Below are 21835 nucleotides of genomic sequence, written 5' to 3' on the forward strand. Positions count from 1 at the left end.
AATATTATTTAAAAATAATGTTCGTGTTTCAGAAAAGTATAAAAAAAACCTTTCTAGTGAAAAAGTAAAAAAGCCAACGTCACGCGGTGTTCCCAGGCGGTCACCCATCCAAGTACTGACCGCGCCCGATGTTGCTTAACTTCGGTGATCGGACGAGAACCGGTGTATTCAACGTGGTATGGACGTTGGCGAAAGAGTAGTCGAAATTTGCGATCTGTAAATAACCAATTTTATTTTTTTAAGCTAAGGCAAGTACGCAGTCAAGTTAGGCCAGTTAAGCTGCAAGATAAAAATGTGTTTAGTCTTATGTGCCACCAAGGCCTTTTCTTACAAATACCTACTAGATACGTGTACGTTACCCAGGCCAGATGTTGTCGAAAATGGTCATTTGAATCTTATAGATAATTAGTTGTGCGGCTTCTGTAATTGTTGCGCACATTTTTAAATTTGTTGCGCTTATAGTTTTTTAATTATTTCACAAAAACATTTCCTGCTGGCGTAACGTTACGCCAGCCAGACCTTTTTCTTTCTAATGGGAATATTTAAATAAATATTACCTATAAAATTAGTTGTCTAGATAAAGTAAATGTTGTGCCATATTTTGTATTTGTTCTTTCTTCGGTTGCGAAGTTATTCGAGATTTTGCTGGGGTAACGTTTTTGGTTTTGCTAGATCTTTGAAATGGTTAAGCGGATTCTTATCATATTTTGTACATGACTTCCTAGGACTTAGTTTAAATTTGTTCGGCAATAATAAAACCAAAATAATGCATATCTTAAAGGTTATTTCATTAAATGAAAAAACATTTCAATTGGTCCCAGCACTCTCAATAAGAAGTCTAAAGACTTACTTTACACGTTATTTTAAAGCTTGTAACTGCCTTCAAATGTATGTGAAATTACACACTAGATACGACGTAGTAGATATTATAGGTACCTACCTATCTCTATATCATAATTATTATCACAGATCACCTATGCTTAGATGGGCGCGAATTCCCCGCGAATTTCCACTCTAGATAAATACCATAGCCTGTCAATCAAACATCACACGAATAAGCCATGGACAAAGTATTTTAAACTTTAAATATTATCAGTTAAATGCTTTTTTGCATCGTCACAATAATATCGGTAAACATGAAACAATTTGATCAGTGAGTCTTCCTATTCTAATATGTCAAAAAGTTATCCCCTGGATGACGCGGAGAATCCATTGAAGATATAATATTTTGATAGACAAAATAAACAAAAGTTTAGGTATTAGGTAGGTATCTACTAGCATATCTAGCTAGCTTTATCTTATCTGTGCAGATCTTGCCTTTTCTAAATCTACTTTATTTTATCTAGGTCTAAAATATTCCCCATGAATTTACAGAAACTGAGGGGATCTGACAGATTAGCCAAAACCAGTTAAATAAAAACACTTTTAGGTATTCAGATAGGTATATCTGGTTAGATTGAAAGCTGACTACAATTGGTACTTTTAGGTGAATGAAAGTACCTACCTAGCCAACTAGTTGAGAAAAGGCTAGGAAGAAAAAAGTGTATCTACTTAACAAAAAAAAAACAAAATACCCGACTGCACACTAAAAAAAGAGTAAAACAAGCCCCACAATAATATTTAATTTATAAATATTGATGGAAAGCATCGCAGGCGGGGACCAACAGAGGCTTATTTATAGTCATTTCGGTTGTGCACCATTTAGCAGAATTTTCGTTGGTGGCGGTCAAGGTGGTCCCCGCCTGCGATGCTTTCCATCAATATTTATAAATTAAATATTATTGTGGGGCTTGTTTTACTCTTTTTTTAGTGTGCAGTCGGGTATTTTGTTTTTTTAATAATAATTCTTTTATTTATAACTTTTTAGCTGTTTTTATTTAACGAAAATGTTGTAGATGTAGAAGACTATGTATATGTAAGTACCATTTTAAATTATTTCGACGACATTTGGCTTTAGATTACGAGTGATGTTACTCCGCAACATAAATTTACCGCCAATCTGGACTGTTGGTAGTGAAGAAGAAAAAGAATTAGGTGAGTCATTACTGCTGAAGACCGTCAACGACGTGTGCCCTTATGCGTGTGCCCGCATTCGGGCTGTATACTCGAGCATATCCCCCTCCGCACCGCGCCGCGCGCCGCATGCCAGGCCACGCCCTATCTTTTTGCTTGCTAACGCATGAGTTGCTTTGCGTTGACGCAGAATTAACATGTTCCCGTGGGAATTTTGAGAAAAAACGTATCCTATATTAATTATTACTCCCGTGATTGAAATGAATCTAATGATACCGCATACATATTTTTTTAAAGGGAAATTTAGAAAAAATATCCCGTGGGACTTTTAGGATAAAATGTATCCTATGACACTCCCGTAATCAAGACAAATCTAACGATACCTCATACATCAAAATCCATCAAGCCGTTTAGGCTACAGGAGGTCACAAAGGAACAGACATACATACATACTTACATACACTCGAAAAACATTACCCTCCTTCTTTGGCAGTCGGGTAAAAACATTACCCTCCTTCTTTGGCAGTCGGGTAAAAAGAGGTAGGGACCTGAGGAGGCACTTGAAACTACGATAATTGACATAAAATTCTTCATACAAGATATATTCGGTTTCGCTAGATATAAAGATAAAGCAAAACTTGTCATCGACGACCACTAACGCAGTTCAGACCAAAAACAGATGACATTAGGTATAACAATTCACTATCTTGAATCGTATAAATATTATCTGTTTGTTTGTTTACTTATGTTCTAACACGTTATTAACTAATTAAACTTAATGTTTAGGTGAGTGTATAAGGTGTAATCGCTAGTTCTATACGTGCATAAAGATTAACACACGACACCACGCGCCGATTCCATTCCAATTTACATATGGACACTATTTTCAACACAGTAAATTGAAGCACAGTCCAACTGCCGGGATATCCATGCGGATGAGCGGAGTCCATAAGAAAACCTATAGAAAGCGCAGTCGTGCGATGTTCGTTCGAAAGGTAAATGAGCCTATTTCATAAGAGATCACAAGAGATCCGGTTTACCATCCGCCGTGATTCCATGTTTGAATGATTAAAAAAAAATATAGAAGAAAAACAAGTGAACCCAGATGCAGCAAACTTGTAGTCTATTAAAGAATTATTACTATCTCAGAATAGTTAAGCCAATTTATCTGATAGCGCCGACTACTTGAGATGCTCCTAAGCCGCTATAAAATGTCTATGAGATCTAACGCAGCGCCAATCCCTTGAATATCCAGTTACTGTTCAGGTGTCAGGGAGAACACTCAGGAAAAATGGCGAACCAGGTAACAAAATATCAACATTTGCCTAAGTGGTCCTGGGCCAACAATTTTGGAAAGTTAAAATTCATAGAGGACATCCATACCTCCAGCTCCAATCACTAGATTATTTTCGACTTAATTATATTATCATACTTGCCATTTACCTATGTTCCTTCTGGAGTCTGGAGCCTATTAGATGTGTTGTTTTCCAACAAACTCGTAACCCCAGCAGGTTTAGCCCTTAGAGTCCCCTTAAATTCCTAAAATCCATTCAAGCTAAACCAACATCATGTATTTTTCATGTTATTTCATAACAGAAAGGAGATGTAACCCTGATCGACCCTTCGCAACTATTACGTCCGGAGCCAGTGTTCAACGACAAGCCTATCGAGGCCTTCCGAGACTACACCGTAGATGACTCGGATCCCATCCGCGAGCGCGTGCGCAAGACCTACTATGATATGCACACTAATGTCACTGTGGATCTCGTTAGGCGTGAGTATGTTGGAGATAATAGTTTATGTCGCGTGTGGAGTCTGTAACTCGACTGGAATGTTAGGTTTCTATCTTTGTATGTACTACGTTTCTTCTCCTCAGCCGTAACACTTAGGAGCGGCGAAAGGTTGACATTTTTGGGGGTGCTGTCCAATGTAATTGGGTGTGGAAAAGTGCTAATTTAATAATCCCAATTTTAATGAACACATAGTTGACTTTACAATACATAATGCTTCGCGGTAATGGGTGCCGAAAATGCTTTGCAGTTAGAAGGTATAGTCAATTCAATTCCCGCACCTGTTTTTGTCCGCGTTTAGTAAAAATATCTAATGACATAGTCGAGTAAAGTTTGTAAGACACTTAAAAAGTTGTGGCCAAAGGGAGCTAACTAAACTTTTTCTAACACTTTTTAACAGAAAAGAAAGAAAAATGGCTGAAATTCAACACGTTCAAGAGCACGATCAAGGACGCTCTGATCAAGCTGAATGAGCTGGTGGACGAGTCTGACCCTGACACCGATCTGCCCAACATCGTGCACGCCTTCCAGACTGCCGAGAGGATCCGACAGGACCATCCTGATGATGACTGGTTCCATCTTACGGGACTGGTGCATGATTTGGGCAAGGTATTGCTGTTATTCTTTATTGCACATTTAACAGTAAATATAAAAATAATAAAGACAGTTTATGTACAACGGCGAGCTTGACCCAGAATTGGGTTCTCTTATAGCTTGCCAACCTTAAGCCATAGAGAGATTCGATAGTGGTAGGGTAAGGTATGTAAAGTCTTTGAAGTTCTGAACGAAGTGTGAGGATGTATCAGCTACCTATAGTTTCGTGGCAGTTTCTTCTACGTTCCGAGGGAACTATATACCTAATCTCCGCAACTTAATTAAGAGTAGGTACCTATCGTGAGAAAAATCATGAATATGTACCGGATTCGACTATTGAAAAGATATGAAGCTTAAAATTCGTCTGCAGTTCCATTAAAAAGAATAAATAGATAAATGACACTACTCATTAGCTTATAGGTTAACCTAGGTAGAAATTGATGATCTCTCTAATCGCCAGTGAAATAATATAAACGTGACCATAGATAGCATTAAAGTGAATACATTAGCATAAACAATAAACATTGGCAGTCTACTCGTCATAGATAACCTCGTTTATGACTCTGAACTTTTAATTGCTGGTCCATTGATATTAACACTTCTCAACTGGAATTTTTCGCCACAAATCATGACTAGACATACTTTTACCTCTCTAATTATATGCTGAGGTGAAGCTAATTAATGTTTTCAATTCCTATGTCGCTATGTAGGCACACCTGTATGTTTCTGTATGTTTGCTAGTAAATAAATTTCGATATGAGCTCCTGCCCTCTTAAAACTGCGTCGCAAAAGGTGTAGAGGTTTATCTAATTCCAAATTCGTAGGTTATTCGAATTAGGTAACAGTGATCTCGTACCAAGCCTGTTTTGTTATTGTAATTGCTGTACATATTTCTTTACAAAAAGACAGTCGTCAGACTCTCTATTTATTATTTTCTTTATTTGTTTTCTCATTTCTATACATTTTTTATATGTCTGGTACCCAGGTGATGGCATTCTACGGCGAGCCGCAATGGTGCGTGGTGGGAGATACCTTCCCCGTCGGCTGCAAGTGGGCAAAATCCATTGTGTATGGACCTGAGAGCTTCAAGGACAACCCTGATACTTACAACCCTAAGTACAAGTTAGTATATTCATACTACTCCTTTAGCGTCAGTCCATGCGATAATTTATTTATTCATACCTACAAGTTTAATGATCGATTTTTAGCAACCTTATCGGTGGTTAATCATCATCATCAGTCTTGTAGTGTCCTACAGTAGGGCATAGTCCTTTTCTCATCATCGTCATCACAGCGTAAAATTTCCAAAAGGCCTTCCCCAAGCAAGCTGACCCTTCTTTACCCATTCTCGCCGAGCTGGGCATGCGTGTTGGTGAGCTGTCCTACCTTATCACTGTTTTCTACGTTTTATTATCCCGCTATCATTTGTACCTTTGTATCTGTGTTTATAATTTTTGAAGCTGTGCAATTAATCAGTTATTTTTTATCCATTAATAATTTTGAAAACAAATAATCATTATCTTACACTTTTGAAAGGTAGGTATATTATTTACCTTTGCTGTTCATAACGTAGGTACCTTTCCCCCAATCCAAGACTATTTACTTTATGCTTTCCTAAAGTTTCCTAATTATTACAAACTAGCGACTCGCCCCGCCTTCGCACGGGTGCAATGCTGATACTAAATACTTATAAACCTTCCTCTTCAATCACACTTTCTATTAAAAAAACCGCATCAAAATCCGTTGCGTAGATTTGAAGATTAAAGCATACCTACATAGTGATATAGGGACAGAAAAAGCGACTTTGTTTTATACTACATAGTGATAATAGTTTCCTAAAGTATTACAAATTTTCTTGTGATCCTTAGCACGGAATACGGCATGTATGAGCCCCACTGTGGTCTGGACAAGCTGGAGATCTCGTGGAGTCACGACGAGTACATGTACCAGTTCCTCAAGCATAACAACAGCAAGATCCCTGAGAAGGGACTGTACATGATCAGGTACTGTTACAAGTCTTACGATTTTAATTGTGGTTAGGTATATGAGGCAAAGTCTGGAAAGGCTACATACAGAAGTTAGCTAAACAAACTCTTTTGAACAATTAGTTAGAACGAGAGAACAAGAACTACTAGTCGGACTTGGGAAATCCTTTCAGTGCTACAGGCTTTGTATCCAGGTGCATGAAAGTAGTTCCAAAGGGACGCGAAACAGTTGGTGGAAGTTAGTAGGTAGCTAGTATATAGTTATTTTCCTGATCGATTTTATTTGATTCTCTCAGAAAGTCACAAACTGACCCTCGCACTCTGAGACATTTAATCATCACTGAAGTCACTCCTTAGTGACAGATTCTCAAAGAAATTCTGCACTAAGGAACGGCTTAAGTCACCATTAGATGTCTCTGAGTGTGTCCATTAGTTACTTTCTTTTTACTATTTATTTACCCCACAGATACCACTCGCTGTACCCGTGGCACGCTGGTGGTGATTACCGCCACCTCACCAACGAGAAGGACGAACAGATCCTGCAGTGGGTTCTCGAGTTCAAGTGAGTAAACCACCTGCTTAATAATATTTTAATTTTCGTCAACAAGCTGAATTTTAGAATTACCTACTCGGGAAAAATGTTTTCTATGAAATTATGTAGCGTGGTTAATAACTTTTGGTTTACGACTAATATTTAATCGAAAAGTAATCGCTCCATCGACCTACCTCTAGGAACACATGTATCCTACAGGTCCTATACTGCATATCTGAGTCTAAAATTTGTGAGTCTTACTCAAAGGACTTACCTTATGTAGTAATGTGGCAGGATCATTATGTAATAGAATTTCCATAACGTTTGTATCGTTTATAATGACCGATTCAAAATGGCTTTGGTGATTACAAAATCCTCTTTTGTTTTACAGCAAATACGACTTATACACGAAGAGCGAGAAGGTACCCGACATTGAAGCCTTGTGGCCCTACTATGAGAAGCTGATTGAGAAATACATCCCCGGTGTCTGCGAGTGGTGATCATCCAACCCTTGGAATTATTATGACATCTGTTCTTGTGTGAAGATTGTTACCTGACTTCTTCTTCTTGTCGAGTGAAGAACTGGTGTTAGTTTTCTCAAATCTATCTGACGAATTCTGGCCATTGAAGTGGCATTATAATCACCGCTACTGAATACTTGAAATACCAAAAAAATTGCAGACTTGACCCTCTGAATGGCTCGTCAGAAAATAACGCATCTATTTAGCTGTAAATAAGATCAGTCAAGAAGTAATAAATATGTATTAAAAATACCATGTTATATAAGTTTCGGAAAATATTTTTTAGTAACTGATAATATTGCCATAATTTATTTTAAAACATAAACACTTGATTATACAACATAAGCATTGGATGGATGTCATAAAGCTGTAGACATATTATTGATAGAATTGTTTATATTAACTTATTATAATAAATACCATTTACGACGTTGATTTGTTGTTTTTTTTCCTTCTATTCCAATCTTCTGTTATTGATAGGATAATAGAATTAACAGAGAGAAGCGTAGTCAGAAATAAGGTGCCTCATAAAGTTATGATTGACCACTGTGTCCACCGACTTCATCATCTGCCTAGCCTTTTCCCAACTATGTTGGGGTCGGCTTCCAGTCTAACCAGATGCAGCTGAATATCAGTGTTTTACACGGAGAGATTGCCTAACTGACCTCTTCAACTTAGTGACCCGGGCAATCCAATACCCTTAGGTAAGGGTGGTCAGACTTACTGACTTCTGACTACCCGTAAGACTGCTAAAAATCTGCAAATGACAGCAGGGGTCTATAGTTTAGTATAAAAGGGTGGTTTAAAAAAATAAACAGAAAAAAAAAATACCAGGGTGAAGGCCACTTCCATGTGTTTCTAGATAGAAGATTCCATTATTGTCCACATAAAAAACATGACGTAACGAATGTTTATCAATCCCAGTGTGTAGGTACAAATAATTCATTTTTCGGGGTTCTGCAAATATCACAGGAAAATCATTTAAAAAAAGCTGTTTTTAAAAGACATCAGATAACTACGCAGGACATAAATTACGAATAAATATACATAGGTACCTACTTAGTGACATTTCATTTGCCCCCCCCCCCTCCCCAATAGTACATTTCAAACGTCTGTAGATATTTTTATTGTAGCTATCTACCTACATTCTGTGAACGGATGGGATACCCACATGTCAAACAGAACTAGATAACCCCTCTGCTAGACCTTATAGACGTCTCAGGTCAGGTACCTCGCTCAGGTGGATCATAGAACAGCATCATCCTCCGAGCCTTTTCCCAATCATGTTGGGGTCGGCTTCCAGTCTAACCGGATTCAGCTGAGTACCAGTGCTTTACAAGAAGCGACTGCCTATCTGACCTCCTCAACCCAGTAACCCGGGCAACCCGATACCCCTTGGTTAGACTGGTGTCAGACTTTCTGGCTTTTGACTACCCGTAACGACTGCCAAGGATGTTCACTGACAGCCGGGACCTACAGTTTAACGTGCCATCCGAAACACAGTCAATAGTGTCTAAGATATACTTAGAAAGTACATACAAACTTAGAAAAGTTGCATTGGTACTTGCCTTGGTACTTGCCTGACCTGGGATCGAACCCGTGCCCTCATACTTGAGGTTGGTCCTTTACCCACTAAGCCACCACGACTTCATATAGATCATAGAACAGCAAAATGCATTAGTTAACAAACACTAAAAATAGCAGATACAACGCAATATATCTGACCATTGCAATTATATCTTAGAATTGACTTCTATTCTTACATTTAATGGAGAACTTCCTTATTCTTGTATATTGAAGACGAGAGGTTTGCTATTGCTATTGACCTTCATTCAATTGGAAGTCAGACGAGATCAAGAGACGGTTCTTTTGAATCATTTTTTTTTTCAAATATACCCTCTGGTTGAATTTTTAAATAAGTAATTCAACTAAAACATCTCGTTACAAAATAGAAATGAACAAAGTAATGCAGGCTAATAATTATGAAAGTGATTTTAGAACCTGTAGAATTACTTTCTTACTTATAGCAGGTATAACAATAACTAAGACCGAGGATAATAGTATGTAAGCAAATTAAAAAGAGGAAATCAGAGAATCTTTGAGTAGACACAGTAGAAGTTAGGGTCTTACACACAAGACATTGACTGATCAGAAATTACTTAGGGAGGTACCTTACCTACTCGTCAAGGAGGTAGGTAGAATAGTGCGCAGACGATACGCAGTAGACAAAACCTATCCAGTATCCTTGACCCAAAAATAAATGCGTTTTAAACTAAACGCAGACAAAATAGCTCTCTTTCAGCTCAATCGACAAATAAACGTTAATAAAACGACAATGCTTGTTTCGTACAACATTCTATCAGCAGTATTATACGTTGCTTTTAAGTCCATTGCGGGCATTCTTGGCCTGAACGCTAATGATACGTTAAGGGAGCAAGCAGTGTATGCTGCCTTATGTAAATGTGTCTTATGTTATTGACACGTGTATGGCACAATAAAGTACAAGAGAAGCTATATCTGAACTAAGGACTTGTCCTGAACCAACACGGTTTTGCGATTGTCTACAAAAGTATATCTTTTGGTACCCTATTTTGGTAACTATTATAGCTGTTTAAGTTGTAGAGCAGTTGGTTATCTTAGAAACGGCATCGTAAAATATTTGCAAATGCTTTTTTTCTGGTTCATTTAAACCCCGTAATGTCGCAAAAGAAATATAGGATAGCAAAAACGTAAATATCTACTTACTTTCAGCGTTGGCAATGTTTAAGAAACTGGGTATATTTCCCAGTAGGCACAGAGCAAGAACTAATTCTGGATCCAAGATTAATTTGGGGAAAGGAAAAAAGACGTATTCTTTCTTATGATCCTTTTTTTGCTACCTACCTACCTTACATTTTAGAAAAGATAATGTACAAGAACAACCTTCACGTTGACTCGGGTTTTTTTACAGCAAACATTCTTAAAACACTGCGGAACCCAAAAAAACCCAAAACAATATACAAACATTTATATCAATAGCAATTAATTATAACGGCGCGTCATTGGTAAGTATTTTCGCGGTTTTTTATCTCGCTACACTATCGGCCGATAGCCTGACTTAACTTTTGACCTGTGTGCTATCAATTATCATTTAAGTTGTGCACAAACTGTGATGCCAGTAATACTCGGAGGTCCACAGTAACGCCTAGACATGAAGCCAAAACCAGTAAGTTGATTTTATTTATATTTAGTAAATATATGTAAATATTATTTACTGAATAAATTTAAGAAAAGGGGTCTTCTTAATTCTTCCACTCTTTTTAAATATGGGTAACCAAAAATTTTATGAAGACAGGGTTTAAAATCTATAGTCTCAGTGTCCCTTTACGGGAATTGATCACTACCTAGTGAAATAAGTTAATTTTATTATTGTACAAGACTTGGAAAATTTTTCAAAACATGGATCAAGTTTCCTTTGATGAACTTCTTTTCATGTATTGTGTATTGCAGTCATCGACATGTACTAATTGTAGTTAAATAGGTGTGACCTAAGACCTCTGGCCGTAGAAGAGGTCTGTACGCGTATAATGTACTCTGTGGTACACGTTATAGCAAAACTACCCACCATTCTAAAATTAAGTTTTCTTTAACTACTTAAAAACATCTTTTTAAAGTTACCTACCTAGTAAAAAAAATGTTAAGTAATTGAAGAAACGAAATTGTCTCTTGGAAGTTGTGTTCCTAACATAACTTTTAAATAAATAATGCTCAAACCTATGAATTTTCAATCGTGTTTTTGAAACCAATAAAAAAAATCATTCGTAAAAAGACTTAGTCATTCGCAGTTCAGAAGGATCACGTAGGATATAGTCGACTTCAACTTATAATGTTACAATCAACAAAATCTTTTGAATATAAATACTAAACCACAAAAAAATACCGCCAAAAATACCATGTAAAAAAAATCTAAAGAAATCTTAAGCAGCCCATGTATAAAGAGCTTATGTCACCAACACTGAAACGGCAAGGGAAGCAGATCATTACAGAATCGTGTTCGACCACACAACAGCTGTTAAACTTAGTTAACATTGCCATTGCAAAACCACCACGTGCGGTCTTACGACCCACCAACTTTGGTAAATAGTTCACCTCTTCCTACAATGAAGTTTACATCTTCACAGGATTCCCCGGTCTCTATGATTGACCCTTCGCTCCTTCTGAGGCCAGAGAAGGTATATGATGGCAAACCAGTGGACGCCTTCCGTAATTATGACATCGATGAAACGGACCCCATCAAAGAACGTGTGCGCAGGACTTACTATGAAATGCATACTAAGATGACCGTGGATTTTGTTAAAGGTAAGACAATTATTTACTTGCTAAATTTAATTTTAGTAGTCATGAAAATGTGCTCATTAATTTTCTCAATTCAGAAAATACCACATCTATTTTGGATTACTCATCTACTTATCAGTTTAAAGTGAATATAGAAAACGGTAGTGGGATCCTAAATCTTTGAAAAAAAAAACGTATTTACGTCGTTGAAAATACTATATCTAGGATATAGGGTATACTTACCTAGCTATCTTCCAATTTTTATATACAAGAGGTAGCTATAATTAATATATATTTAAATGGCACCAAAAAATTGCGAAATAATATGCTTCCCTTCCCTCCCAGGGCGCATGGAGAACTGGCTGAAATTCAACCACTTCAAGAGCACAATCAAGGACGCTCTCATCAAGCTGAATGAGCTGGTGGACGAGTCTGACCCTGACACCGACCTGCCCAACATCGTGCACGCCTTCCAGACTGCTGAGAGGATCCGTAAGGACCATCCCGATCAGGATTGGTTCCATCTCATTGGACTCATCCATGACCTTGGAAAGGTAAACTTCGATTATCAAGCAAAATTAATCATAGGTACAAAATACCACGAATTACTTGTCTTTTTATTGCAATGTTTTTTATGATCATAAAGAAGAAAACAGGCTCATAGCTTGACTACCTGAGGTATCTAATCTATCCATCCTTCTTTAATTGAAGTTGGCACAGCATGTCTCCTTCTTCCATTTGCGTTTTGTTAAGACACACTCCATGTATCGTTCCTTTCTATCTAGGATCCCCTTCATACATAGCTATAACATAATTTGTATTTTTATTACCCAGGTGATGGCTTTCTACGGCGAGCCTCAATGGTGCGTGGTGGGCGATACCTTCCCCGTCGGCTGCAAGTGGGGCAAGTCCATCGTGTACGGTGATGACAGCTTCAAGGAAAACCCTGACACTTACAATCCTAAGTATAAGTAAGTTCAACTTCATCATCCTTCGAGCCTTTTTCCCAACTACACCTACACTTACTAATATTATAAAACTGAAGGGTTTGTGAGCTACTGAAAGGATTTGAAAATTTATTCAGAACACACTTAAAGAAGTTTCTTATTGATTCGCAAAAATACTCGGTCTGCCGATTTCAAACACGTCTATTATATAACAGCACCTGCATACAAAAAATGAAAGGAAGACAAGTGCTAACATCTATAGCAACACTTCCCATAATTTGAAAACTTGACATTATTTCCAGCACGGAATGTGGCATGTACGAGCCTAACTGCGGCTTGGAGAATCTGATGATTTCCTGGGGACACGACGAGTACTTGTACCGGGTACTCGTACACAACAAGTCCAAATTTCCTAAAGAAGGACTCTTCATGATCAGGTATGTAGCCTTTGGTATTATGTGGTAAAATAAATCTGCATTTGATTGGTTATACTAACGTATACTTACCTAAAGAGGATCTTCTGCTGGATAAATGGGCAATGTATTTTTTTCGAGTATAAAGCCTGAGCTTAAGGGTCCATCTACACGGTGCAAGTAGTTTGCGCAAGTTGAGGCACATGCGCAGGGTATATGCAATTAAATGCGGATCTAGCAATTCGAGCATGCTTCGTGTAGAAGCACACTAAGCCAAGTTTTGGAATAGGAATTTTTATCTATACATATAATAAAATGATAGGAAAGTCAAAACTGTACATTGACTATTTTTTTTAAAGAATACTTGAGGGGTGATCCATAATCGATTCTGAGCCCAAATATGTAGTTTTTAGAATTTTTGTCTGTATGTCTGTTTGTCTGTATGTTTGTCCCGGATAAACTCGAAAAGTACTGCATGGATTTAAATCAAATTTTGCATGACTATTACCTGGGGGCCGGTTCAACACATAGGCTATATATTATCACGCTATCACCTACGGGGGTTGAGCAATGAATGATTAAATAAACGAAATTGGAAGTTCTATATTGCTCACGCAGACGAAGTCGCGGGCAACAGCTAGTACTTATATAAATCTCATAACGATTATAGCCCAGTAGCTTCCAGATATTTTTCATCGTGCATATTAATACAGATATGTTATTTCTTCCATAGATACCACTCTCTGTACCCGTGGCACGCTGGTGGCGACTACAAACACCTTATGAAGGAAGGAGACGACGAGATCATGAAACACGTACTCAACTTCAAGTAAGTTACTCATCTGCCTAGCTTTTTCCTATGTTGGGGTCGGCTTCCAGTCTAACCGGACGCAGCTGAGTACCAGTGTTTTACATGGAACGACTGCCTATTTGACCTTCTCAACCCAGTTATGTGGGCATCCTGAAACCCCATAGCAAAACTGGTTGTCAGACTTTCTGGCCGGCTACCCGTAATGACTGCCAAAATGTCCAAATGACAGTCGGGACATACAGTTTAACGTACCCTCCAAAACACGGTCCTTGATGTCCAAGATATACCTATAGTACATACAAACTTACAAAAGTTTCATTGGTACTTGCCTGACCTGGAATCGAACTCCGCACTCATACTTGAGTGATTGTTTGTTTACCCACTGTCACTACGACTCAATGAGTTAGTGCTTCTGTCAGAAACTATATTTTTCCCTCTTCCCACAGCCAATACGACTTATACACAAAGAGTGCTGGTATCCCTGACATTGAAGCTCTATGGCCTTACTACGAGAAGCTGATCGAAAAGTACATCCCAGGAGTTCTGGAGTGGTAGACCAGGACGAGAGCAGCCTGCACAGTACAAATGTATTTAATAGAACATCATTATCTTATTATTTAGTGGCTGTTTCACTATTAGGAAAACTTTCAGAAGTAAGTTTGCAATTTTTCAATGGTTTTGTTCCAAAAGTTAAAGTTACGAGCTGTTAGAATATTACCGAATATATTCTGATGGTTTTTCTAGTGATAGCTGAAACAGGCATGAATATATGAATAAGTAACTACTCCTACTAAACCTACTATTTTCCCATTTTCACCGACATTTCTTAAAACAACTATTTTTAGAAAACTACCGTCGTACCACAAAAACTTTTAAAAGTCTGTTGAACACTCGTCTAAAAAATTTCAGATTTATGAATACGTTGAAATAAGGTCCGTTTTGCTGCTACACTTTTTTTAGACAAGTGTTCAACAGATGTTTAAGATTTTGTAGTAAGGCTGTTAATGTTTTACGTTGTCGGTGGACTTTGGCCTATGTAAAAAAAAACTAATATAGAAAAGGATTATTGAGGAGACGATGTTATAAACTTAAATGTCGTTTTGTAAGATATATTAGTTTTTTTTTTATCCATAAAATTCACACAGCAAAATTAGTAGAAAGACATCGTCCGCCATTATATGGCGTCACTCGCCACAGACAACTTATAAACGCGCGAAGCGCGGCAAGTTTAAATTAAATAAAGTAATTAATGAAATTACATTTCATTACATAGATATAATGTTATTTCTATTTGACTTTGATGATGATGATTGTTAAAAATCCATGAAGTAGGTACGAAATAAATACCTAAGCAAGATACCTATTATTTACCAAGACTTGGATTTTTGCTAGTGATACCAAAGATATCATTGTATATTGTTTTAACATTCACATAAGTTGGCTAATTTATTTGATAAAGTTTGTATGATATTGTAAATAATAAACGTTATTATTATAATTATTGTTTTTTTATCTCTGTTTGTGTATATTTTTATGGGTTCTTGAGTTAGGTAGTTATCTACTTAAGGTTACACCAGTATTATGATTTAAACAAATTATCTTACCAGTTAACAAAAAAAATATGGTATGACCTTTTATAAGATAACTCGACACGGAAAAAATTTAATTGATAAACCTCAATACCTCTTACAAATATTTGGCGTGGCAATTAATATGCTCCTGTGGTAATTAAAACTGTTGGGAAAACTGAATTACACCACAAACCGTAAATTACAATAAATGGTTGGGTTTCAGAACAAATTCGTAGACACAATTGTAAAAGAAAACGTCAAATCTATAATAAATCAGGAACTTTATTTAAAAGCTATATTTACAAAAATACAAGTTTCTCAAAATATGTAATAATTAAACTACTAAGCATCAACAACCGAGTCAGAAATGTAACACAGCGCATGTTACGTAAATTATATCTAAAGTGCACCCAAATTACTTGACACAAAGTGTAAACCATACATCAAACGATTTTATAGAAAAGTTTTTTGAAAATTAAACAAAGGAAAAATAATAAAAATCATTTTTCAAAGTTTATTTCAAACCATAATTTTTCCCTAAAATTTTCACTCTGTGCCACGAAAATTGGATCAGAGTTTACAAAGTAGTTTAAATCTAATATCAACCGAAAATGTTCTAGTTACCAAACACACTGTACATAACAGCCTCCAATAAATATTTACTTCAAACAATAATATTAAGTTTCACACAATGCTTGTTTGATTCACAATTAATAAGATGTCAATACAAAAATCACATTTTTAAAATACCATGGAGAACAAAATGACTAGCAGAGATGTCATAACCCAAAATGTCTTAAGAAAGTAGCGCGCCAAAATGCCAGTGTTCGGGGGACGAGGAACGTTACTAGCCTTCTATGAAAATCGTCCATTATTTTTCGAAATAAAATCACCAATCTTTGACAGATTGGTTTTGCTTTGACAAGTCACCCGAACTTCTCGTTAGTTGTAGTGACTGATCTGACTGACGCCTACAGTACGTTGCTTGACCTACAAGAAGTCGCCTGACCTTCCTACCTTCCTTATGGCATCTCCGCTATCTTTCCTCCTCCGTGCAAAATACGAAACACTTGATACACTAAACATTCAGCCAAAGAAACGCTCACAATATCAAAATGCTAAAATAATTTACTAAAAAAAAGATCTTGATTTGCTCAAATTAATAAAAATGCTGGATTTTTCCAAAATTCCAATTAAGTAACTTTAAAGAGTATTTTTTTACTCAATGTTTCGGACTAGATATGAAATTAATCCAGATAGTAAAATCAATGTTTATTCAGCCAATAGAAATGCGGGCATTATTATATCAACCAATAGCGACAAAGTTTGTGTACAACGCTTAAATTCTATTGGTTAAGAATGCTAATAGATGAAAAGTTTCCCGCGCTTGCCTACCTTATGCTTTTTTAAATTTAAGCATGTGGTTTCAATAATTGTTCGAGTATGTATTTAGTATAATAATGTTCATAGGCATTACTTTGACTATGATATAGCTTCCACATAGAGAAAATTACGCTATTCTGTGTGTTTAAAACGTCAAATAAAAATAATGAGACGAATAGATAAAATATACCTTAAATTGCTTTCAAATATATAACATTTTAGACAATAAACCAATAAGGTAATTTCATATTACGCAAATAAGGTGTTTCAAAAATGAAATTGCTTACCGTTATAATCATCGGCAAGGATATTGAGCCCTGACCTTCACCTGCGCAGAAGTGATTTATTGGTTTACTGCCAGAAATGTACAGTGCGCAAAGCGATCCCCACTCTTCTGCCGAGAGCTCATTATCCGTGCCGATAACTATACTCCCGTATGGAATGAAAACCAAAACATAATAAGTAATATTTTCAATTCCATAAATGCACTTTCCCTCTTTTTAGGTACGTAAAGCCGAATCTTACTCGTATATCGTTCAGAAGCCTAGCGTTCACCTACATATATGTATAAATAGACAATCACGTTTATATTCAGAGGCCATATTATATTATTATGAAGATATATGTAAACTACGTTAAAGGCAAAAATAGGGATAAGATAATTACGGTGCAAAGGAGCTTTGTATGTATTAAGTTATATTATTTTGCACATTAATTAAATACCACAATAAGTAGGTAATGGAATAGGACGCCAGGTTCATAAAGGCGCCAGAATGTACCAACTCAGATTATATGAGAGTTTATTAAGGGCGCTGACTAATCAACGGGTATCAGGTTGCCCGGATAACTGGGTTGAAGAGGTCAGATACGGCAGTAGCTCCTTGTAAAGCGCTGGTACTCAGCTACATCCGGTTAGACTGGAAGCCGACCCAAACATAGTTGGGAAAAAGGCACGGAGGATGATGAATATTATATTACTTAGGGCGCCAGGATGACCCAGGGTACAGACGCTAAGGCTATATAAGTATTGAGAATATATTTCTTAGTACACGGCCAAAAATATGATTTTTCCTACATTTATGGAATAAATTACGTGGTTATGAAAATCTAAACGCTTGTGACCTATTATCGTTATATTGATTATTTCTGAAACATGACTATTGGTTACACATTCATATCAAGTTATTTTTTTTATATATCATTACTGATTTTTACATACATTTTCTTATTCAAGTATTTAGCAGCACATTTAGCTTAGAAAAGACCATACAAGTTTTTTTTCATCACTAGCGAGAAGGCGTATATTATTAATGTTATTTAAAATTAAAACTATATAAATGGTCGTATCCCTTACTAAGATGGTACCCTCCTATCAATCTAATGAATCAGTCTTTATCGTGAAAAGACGGCTCAATACAACCTAAGGCCGAAACAAGGCATTTTAATTTTCTATCACACACTTTTACTTAGCTTCAAATGGATATACGATTTTGAACCTTATTTAGGAGACCATACGTATTAAATTTATTTGAATGAAATATTGCGACACTTTCATACACGGTCGCTTAGCCCCATGGTAAGCTATCTAGCTTGTGTCATGGGTGTTTACACTTACTTACTGATAAACTACATATACTTTACATTATATACTTGTAAAATACATATAATGACACCCAGGCCACAGCCAACAAGCATGCTCATCACACAAATGTTGACCGTACCGGGAATCGAACGGGACACCATCAGCTTGGCAGTCCATCAATGTGGTCTTCTGTGTGAAGAAGACTAAATATCTTACCATATACACGGTTAAAAACTTTAAGCTGGTCTTGAAATCTTTCTGGCGCCCATAGTCGCCGAGTTGGACCGAAATATTACCACAAGGCAACTCTATAGCTTTATAATTAAGGTTCAAAATCCTACTTCACTATCACATACACGCTAAATCTCTTCCTTAGTACACATACTTCTTTCAAAAGACCTAAAACGACGTTCTGTTCCCAGACAAAAGTTTCTCCAGTTCAAAAATATGAGGCATTTTTTTAGGAATGTATTACAACCAAATTTTCGATGGAATTATATTAATAAGCTACATTTACTAGCCTTTATATTTGGCTACATATCTAGCTTTTGAGAAATATTTTTACATGTTGTTTACTTTCTTATAATTTAATTACATATGTTTTCCAATAAAGTTCGCTATCACATATAGGTTATTGATTAATATTGAAAAGGCTACAATAAGGCTGGTTATTTTTATAGTTTTTTTTTTGTTGAATAGCGATAATATTTTTGACTAAACTTTAATTGAATGGATTATATTTAACGAAAGCTTGAAAATTTTAATAATAACTTTTTGTCCAAGGCATATTTACTAATTTCTATACCTATTACATTTATTGAGACTATCTGTAACGCCATCTATGAGCCATCTATCGTATATATCCATATAATTAAGACGTAATGTAATGTAATTTGTTCTCTATCACCTGGTGTTAAGGTTGGTATTGGTTTACGTCTCGAAGTGCTTGTAAATGCTGGTGACGTACGCCATCACTTGCTGCCAGTCGGGCCGTTCTTGTTGGATCATGTCTTGAATGTTCTGGAATTAAAAAACAATGAATGAACGAAACTGTAATCTCTACACAAAACAAGGTTGCTTAAATAACTATTCAGATATGTATGAATAAGAAGGAAGATACGAATCTTCCAACACCTCTTAATTAGTTTTGAAACGAACGATAGTTAATTTATAACACCATGGCTAGTTTTGTCTTTGTATGCGATAGCTTGAGAACAATAATTAGTTCACCAAATTATACTAATACATAGTTCAAGTACGTTCACACACTCAAGTATGGCTCACACGATTTCGTGAGAAAATCTACTTACAACACCAAAATTTACATTTACAGCCGCCAGACTCAAGATCTATCAACATTTCCTTAAAGTTTTACTAAGAAATGTTGACAGCATATTTAAATACTGTCAAATCCCAATGCACGGGATTTGACAGTACGTTAATGTCGGTCTTGCGCCTGATCTCACTGAGCTATGAGAGTGAAGGAATATTGAGTGCACAGATGTCTGCGCAAATGCTTGTGCCCTTTAATATGTCGTGCACAGCTAGCTGATCTCCTTGCCTGCGTGAGAACAGTCACCGTGGTCGAAATCGGCCGTGGACGCAATCATCGTCATATTTAATATTAAAGTACTCACGAGTGTGGTAGGTATGCCAACAGACTCGGCAGCAGCGAAGGCTACGGAGAAGTTGGTCCGCTTGTCGTGCGGCGACAGCGTGGAGTACGCGATGCGACTGTCGCCCAAGTACGAGTGCAGTAGAGCGCATATTGCCATGCCGTCGTTCCAGGATGAACTGAGGACATTATATCGAATGTTTATTAAATTCAACAGGGTTCAATATGATAAACTATTTGAGCTCACATAATATTATGTAAGTTGCCTAAACGAAAAAGGTAACAGTTTTTTTGTAACTAGTAGGAAGTCTAAGTCAAATTATCTAAAGTCAATAAGATTTCTAAAAATTAAATCTGGCGTGCACCGATCTGATCACACAATCTGACACCAGCATTAAATATAACGAATCGATGAGAAAAAACTTGTTTCAGTAATGTATGAACACATATTTAAATGAATTATAATGTATTTAGATACCATACAAAAAAAATATCTCTGATTCTTCTATCCATATTATTATTCTTCTTTTATTCATATATTATTCTTCTTCCATAATAATTATAAATTAAGAAGTATGGCTTACCTAAAGTTCGTAATATCAATGTTGTTGTATCCCAGAGTCTTCTGCTGGCACCATTTGAGCAGCGCATTGCGTTTCGACCCGCCATTTTTCACTTGTAAGGCATTCAATGGGTCCTTTCTTTCACCTGAAGATACATTAAAAAGACTGTTATTACAAGAATTATATGTACTCTCCCGATTCGTTAAGCTCATATTAGTGTTTTTTTTTTGGTAATTTTATTGACAAATTAATTAATCAGTGAATGTTAATGAACATTGTGTTTGATGTTTGTTTTTGCGAACATTTATCATGCACGTACACATAAAAGCTAAGCTTAATACTTACGGTAAACCTATTTCATATTTTGTATAGAGGAAAAATATAATACCTACTCTCGAAATCATACTTTTGAGTCATGAATATATAAATGTTTCAAGGGAACCGTTTTTCAAAAAACTATTTGAGTAGTTCTGTACTCCAAATGTCACTCTTTACAGGCTAGACACACTACACTTCAATGAACAAATTCTTAATCTATTCACAACACTACTGCTTTATCCCCATCAAATAATTGACAATCAGGAAGGAATCAGGAAGGAATTTATATACCAATAAAAATTAGTAAATGACCAAACCAGTAAATTTTGATTTACCAATAAAAATATACTTTCTCAAGTGTCAAGAAGCAATATTCTAATATAGATTGAATGGCCTCGGTAAAGTAAATCTACGATACAGATTTTTTGCTTCATCAATGAGGGTTTTCTAAAATGGCGTCCACGAGGTGGCAGCACCGAGTCGTCAGGTCCAGGTAACTGTCAAAGTGCTTATCTTTACTATGAATAGTGAACGATTTTAGTGTTTTTTTTATTTTATAATTAAAGCACTGCATTATTGTTTTACTATTGCGGTTGAGTAAATAAAAAAAACTAAATCATATTGTGTTAACAAATTTTTCAACAAGCTTTTCCTTAGTACCAGTGACTTTTGCACCCTCTCTCTTAGCTCAATTTTTAGTTCGGAAACCTTATTCTGACCGTAGTCCATAATAAAATCAATAACACTTCCAATATAACAGAATTTCAATAAACAATAAGTTCGGACCCTACAATTCCATACTATTTGACAGCTGTTTGGACCAGACGCATACGTGGCGCCAACCTGTGGCAGAAAAAATTGAGAAGACCCTCATTGATTAAAA

The 21835-nt window shown here is 36.3% G+C and overlaps 3 protein-coding genes and 1 non-coding gene across 15 annotated transcripts in view; 2 read left to right on the forward strand and 2 right to left on the reverse strand.

Moving 5' to 3' along the window:
• Positions 1-71: 71 nt before the first annotated feature.
• Positions 72-190, reverse strand: LOC124639904. The gene has a single exon (XR_006985506.1). It is a non-coding gene; the product is annotated as a 5S ribosomal RNA (ribosomal RNA).
• Positions 191-3112: 2922 nt separating this feature from the next.
• Positions 3113-7870, forward strand: LOC124639823 (inositol oxygenase-like). The gene is made up of 7 exons (XM_047177312.1): positions 3113-3316; positions 3610-3787; positions 4204-4412; positions 5383-5519; positions 6266-6400; positions 6849-6944; positions 7306-7870. The coding sequence occupies exons 1-7, from the start codon at positions 3305-3307 to the stop codon at positions 7412-7414; spliced, it is 876 nt and encodes a 291-aa protein (XP_047033268.1). The 5' UTR covers positions 3113-3304; the 3' UTR covers positions 7415-7870.
• Positions 7871-10581: 2711 nt separating this feature from the next.
• Positions 10582-14959, forward strand: LOC124639403 (inositol oxygenase-like). The gene is made up of 7 exons (XM_047176751.1): positions 10582-10640; positions 11596-11773; positions 12095-12303; positions 12584-12720; positions 12999-13133; positions 13843-13938; positions 14367-14959. The coding sequence occupies exons 1-7, from the start codon at positions 10626-10628 to the stop codon at positions 14473-14475; spliced, it is 879 nt and encodes a 292-aa protein (XP_047032707.1). The 5' UTR covers positions 10582-10625; the 3' UTR covers positions 14476-14959.
• Positions 14960-15755: 796 nt separating this feature from the next.
• The window catches only part of LOC124639400 (cytospin-A), a 54599-nt gene continuing 48519 nt past the window's right edge, over positions 15756-21835 (reverse strand). For all 12 annotated transcript variants that reach the window (XM_047176737.1, XM_047176738.1, XM_047176739.1 and 9 more), the window contains 3 exons: positions 20656-20779; positions 20094-20250; positions 15756-19476 (listed from right to left, as the gene is read on the reverse strand). In XM_047176737.1, coding sequence (XP_047032693.1) covers positions 19387-19476; positions 20094-20250; positions 20656-20779 — 371 coding nt within the window. In that variant the 3' untranslated portion in view covers positions 15756-19386. The remainder of the gene's footprint in view (positions 19477-20093; positions 20251-20655; positions 20780-21835) is intronic.

Source organism: Helicoverpa zea, chromosome 19 (genome assembly GCF_022581195.2).
Source record: "Helicoverpa zea isolate HzStark_Cry1AcR chromosome 19, ilHelZeax1.1, whole genome shotgun sequence".
Classification (NCBI taxonomy): Eukaryota; Metazoa; Arthropoda; class Insecta; order Lepidoptera; family Noctuidae; genus Helicoverpa; species Helicoverpa zea.

Bases quoted from the DNA above. Each gene is read 5' to 3' on its own strand.
- LOC124639403 (XM_047176751.1), top strand. The intron at 12,304-12,583 runs GTAAACTTCGAT...TTTATTACCCAG, and splicing joins TCATCCATGACCTTGGAAAG to GTGATGGCTTTCTACGGCGA. The intron at 13,134-13,842 runs GTATGTAGCCTT...TTTCTTCCATAG, and splicing joins GAAGGACTCTTCATGATCAG to ATACCACTCTCTGTACCCGT.
- LOC124639823 (XM_047177312.1), top strand. The intron at 6,401-6,848 runs GTACTGTTACAA...TTTACCCCACAG, and splicing joins AAGGGACTGTACATGATCAG to ATACCACTCGCTGTACCCGT. The intron at 6,945-7,305 runs GTGAGTAAACCA...TTTGTTTTACAG, and splicing joins CAGTGGGTTCTCGAGTTCAA to CAAATACGACTTATACACGA.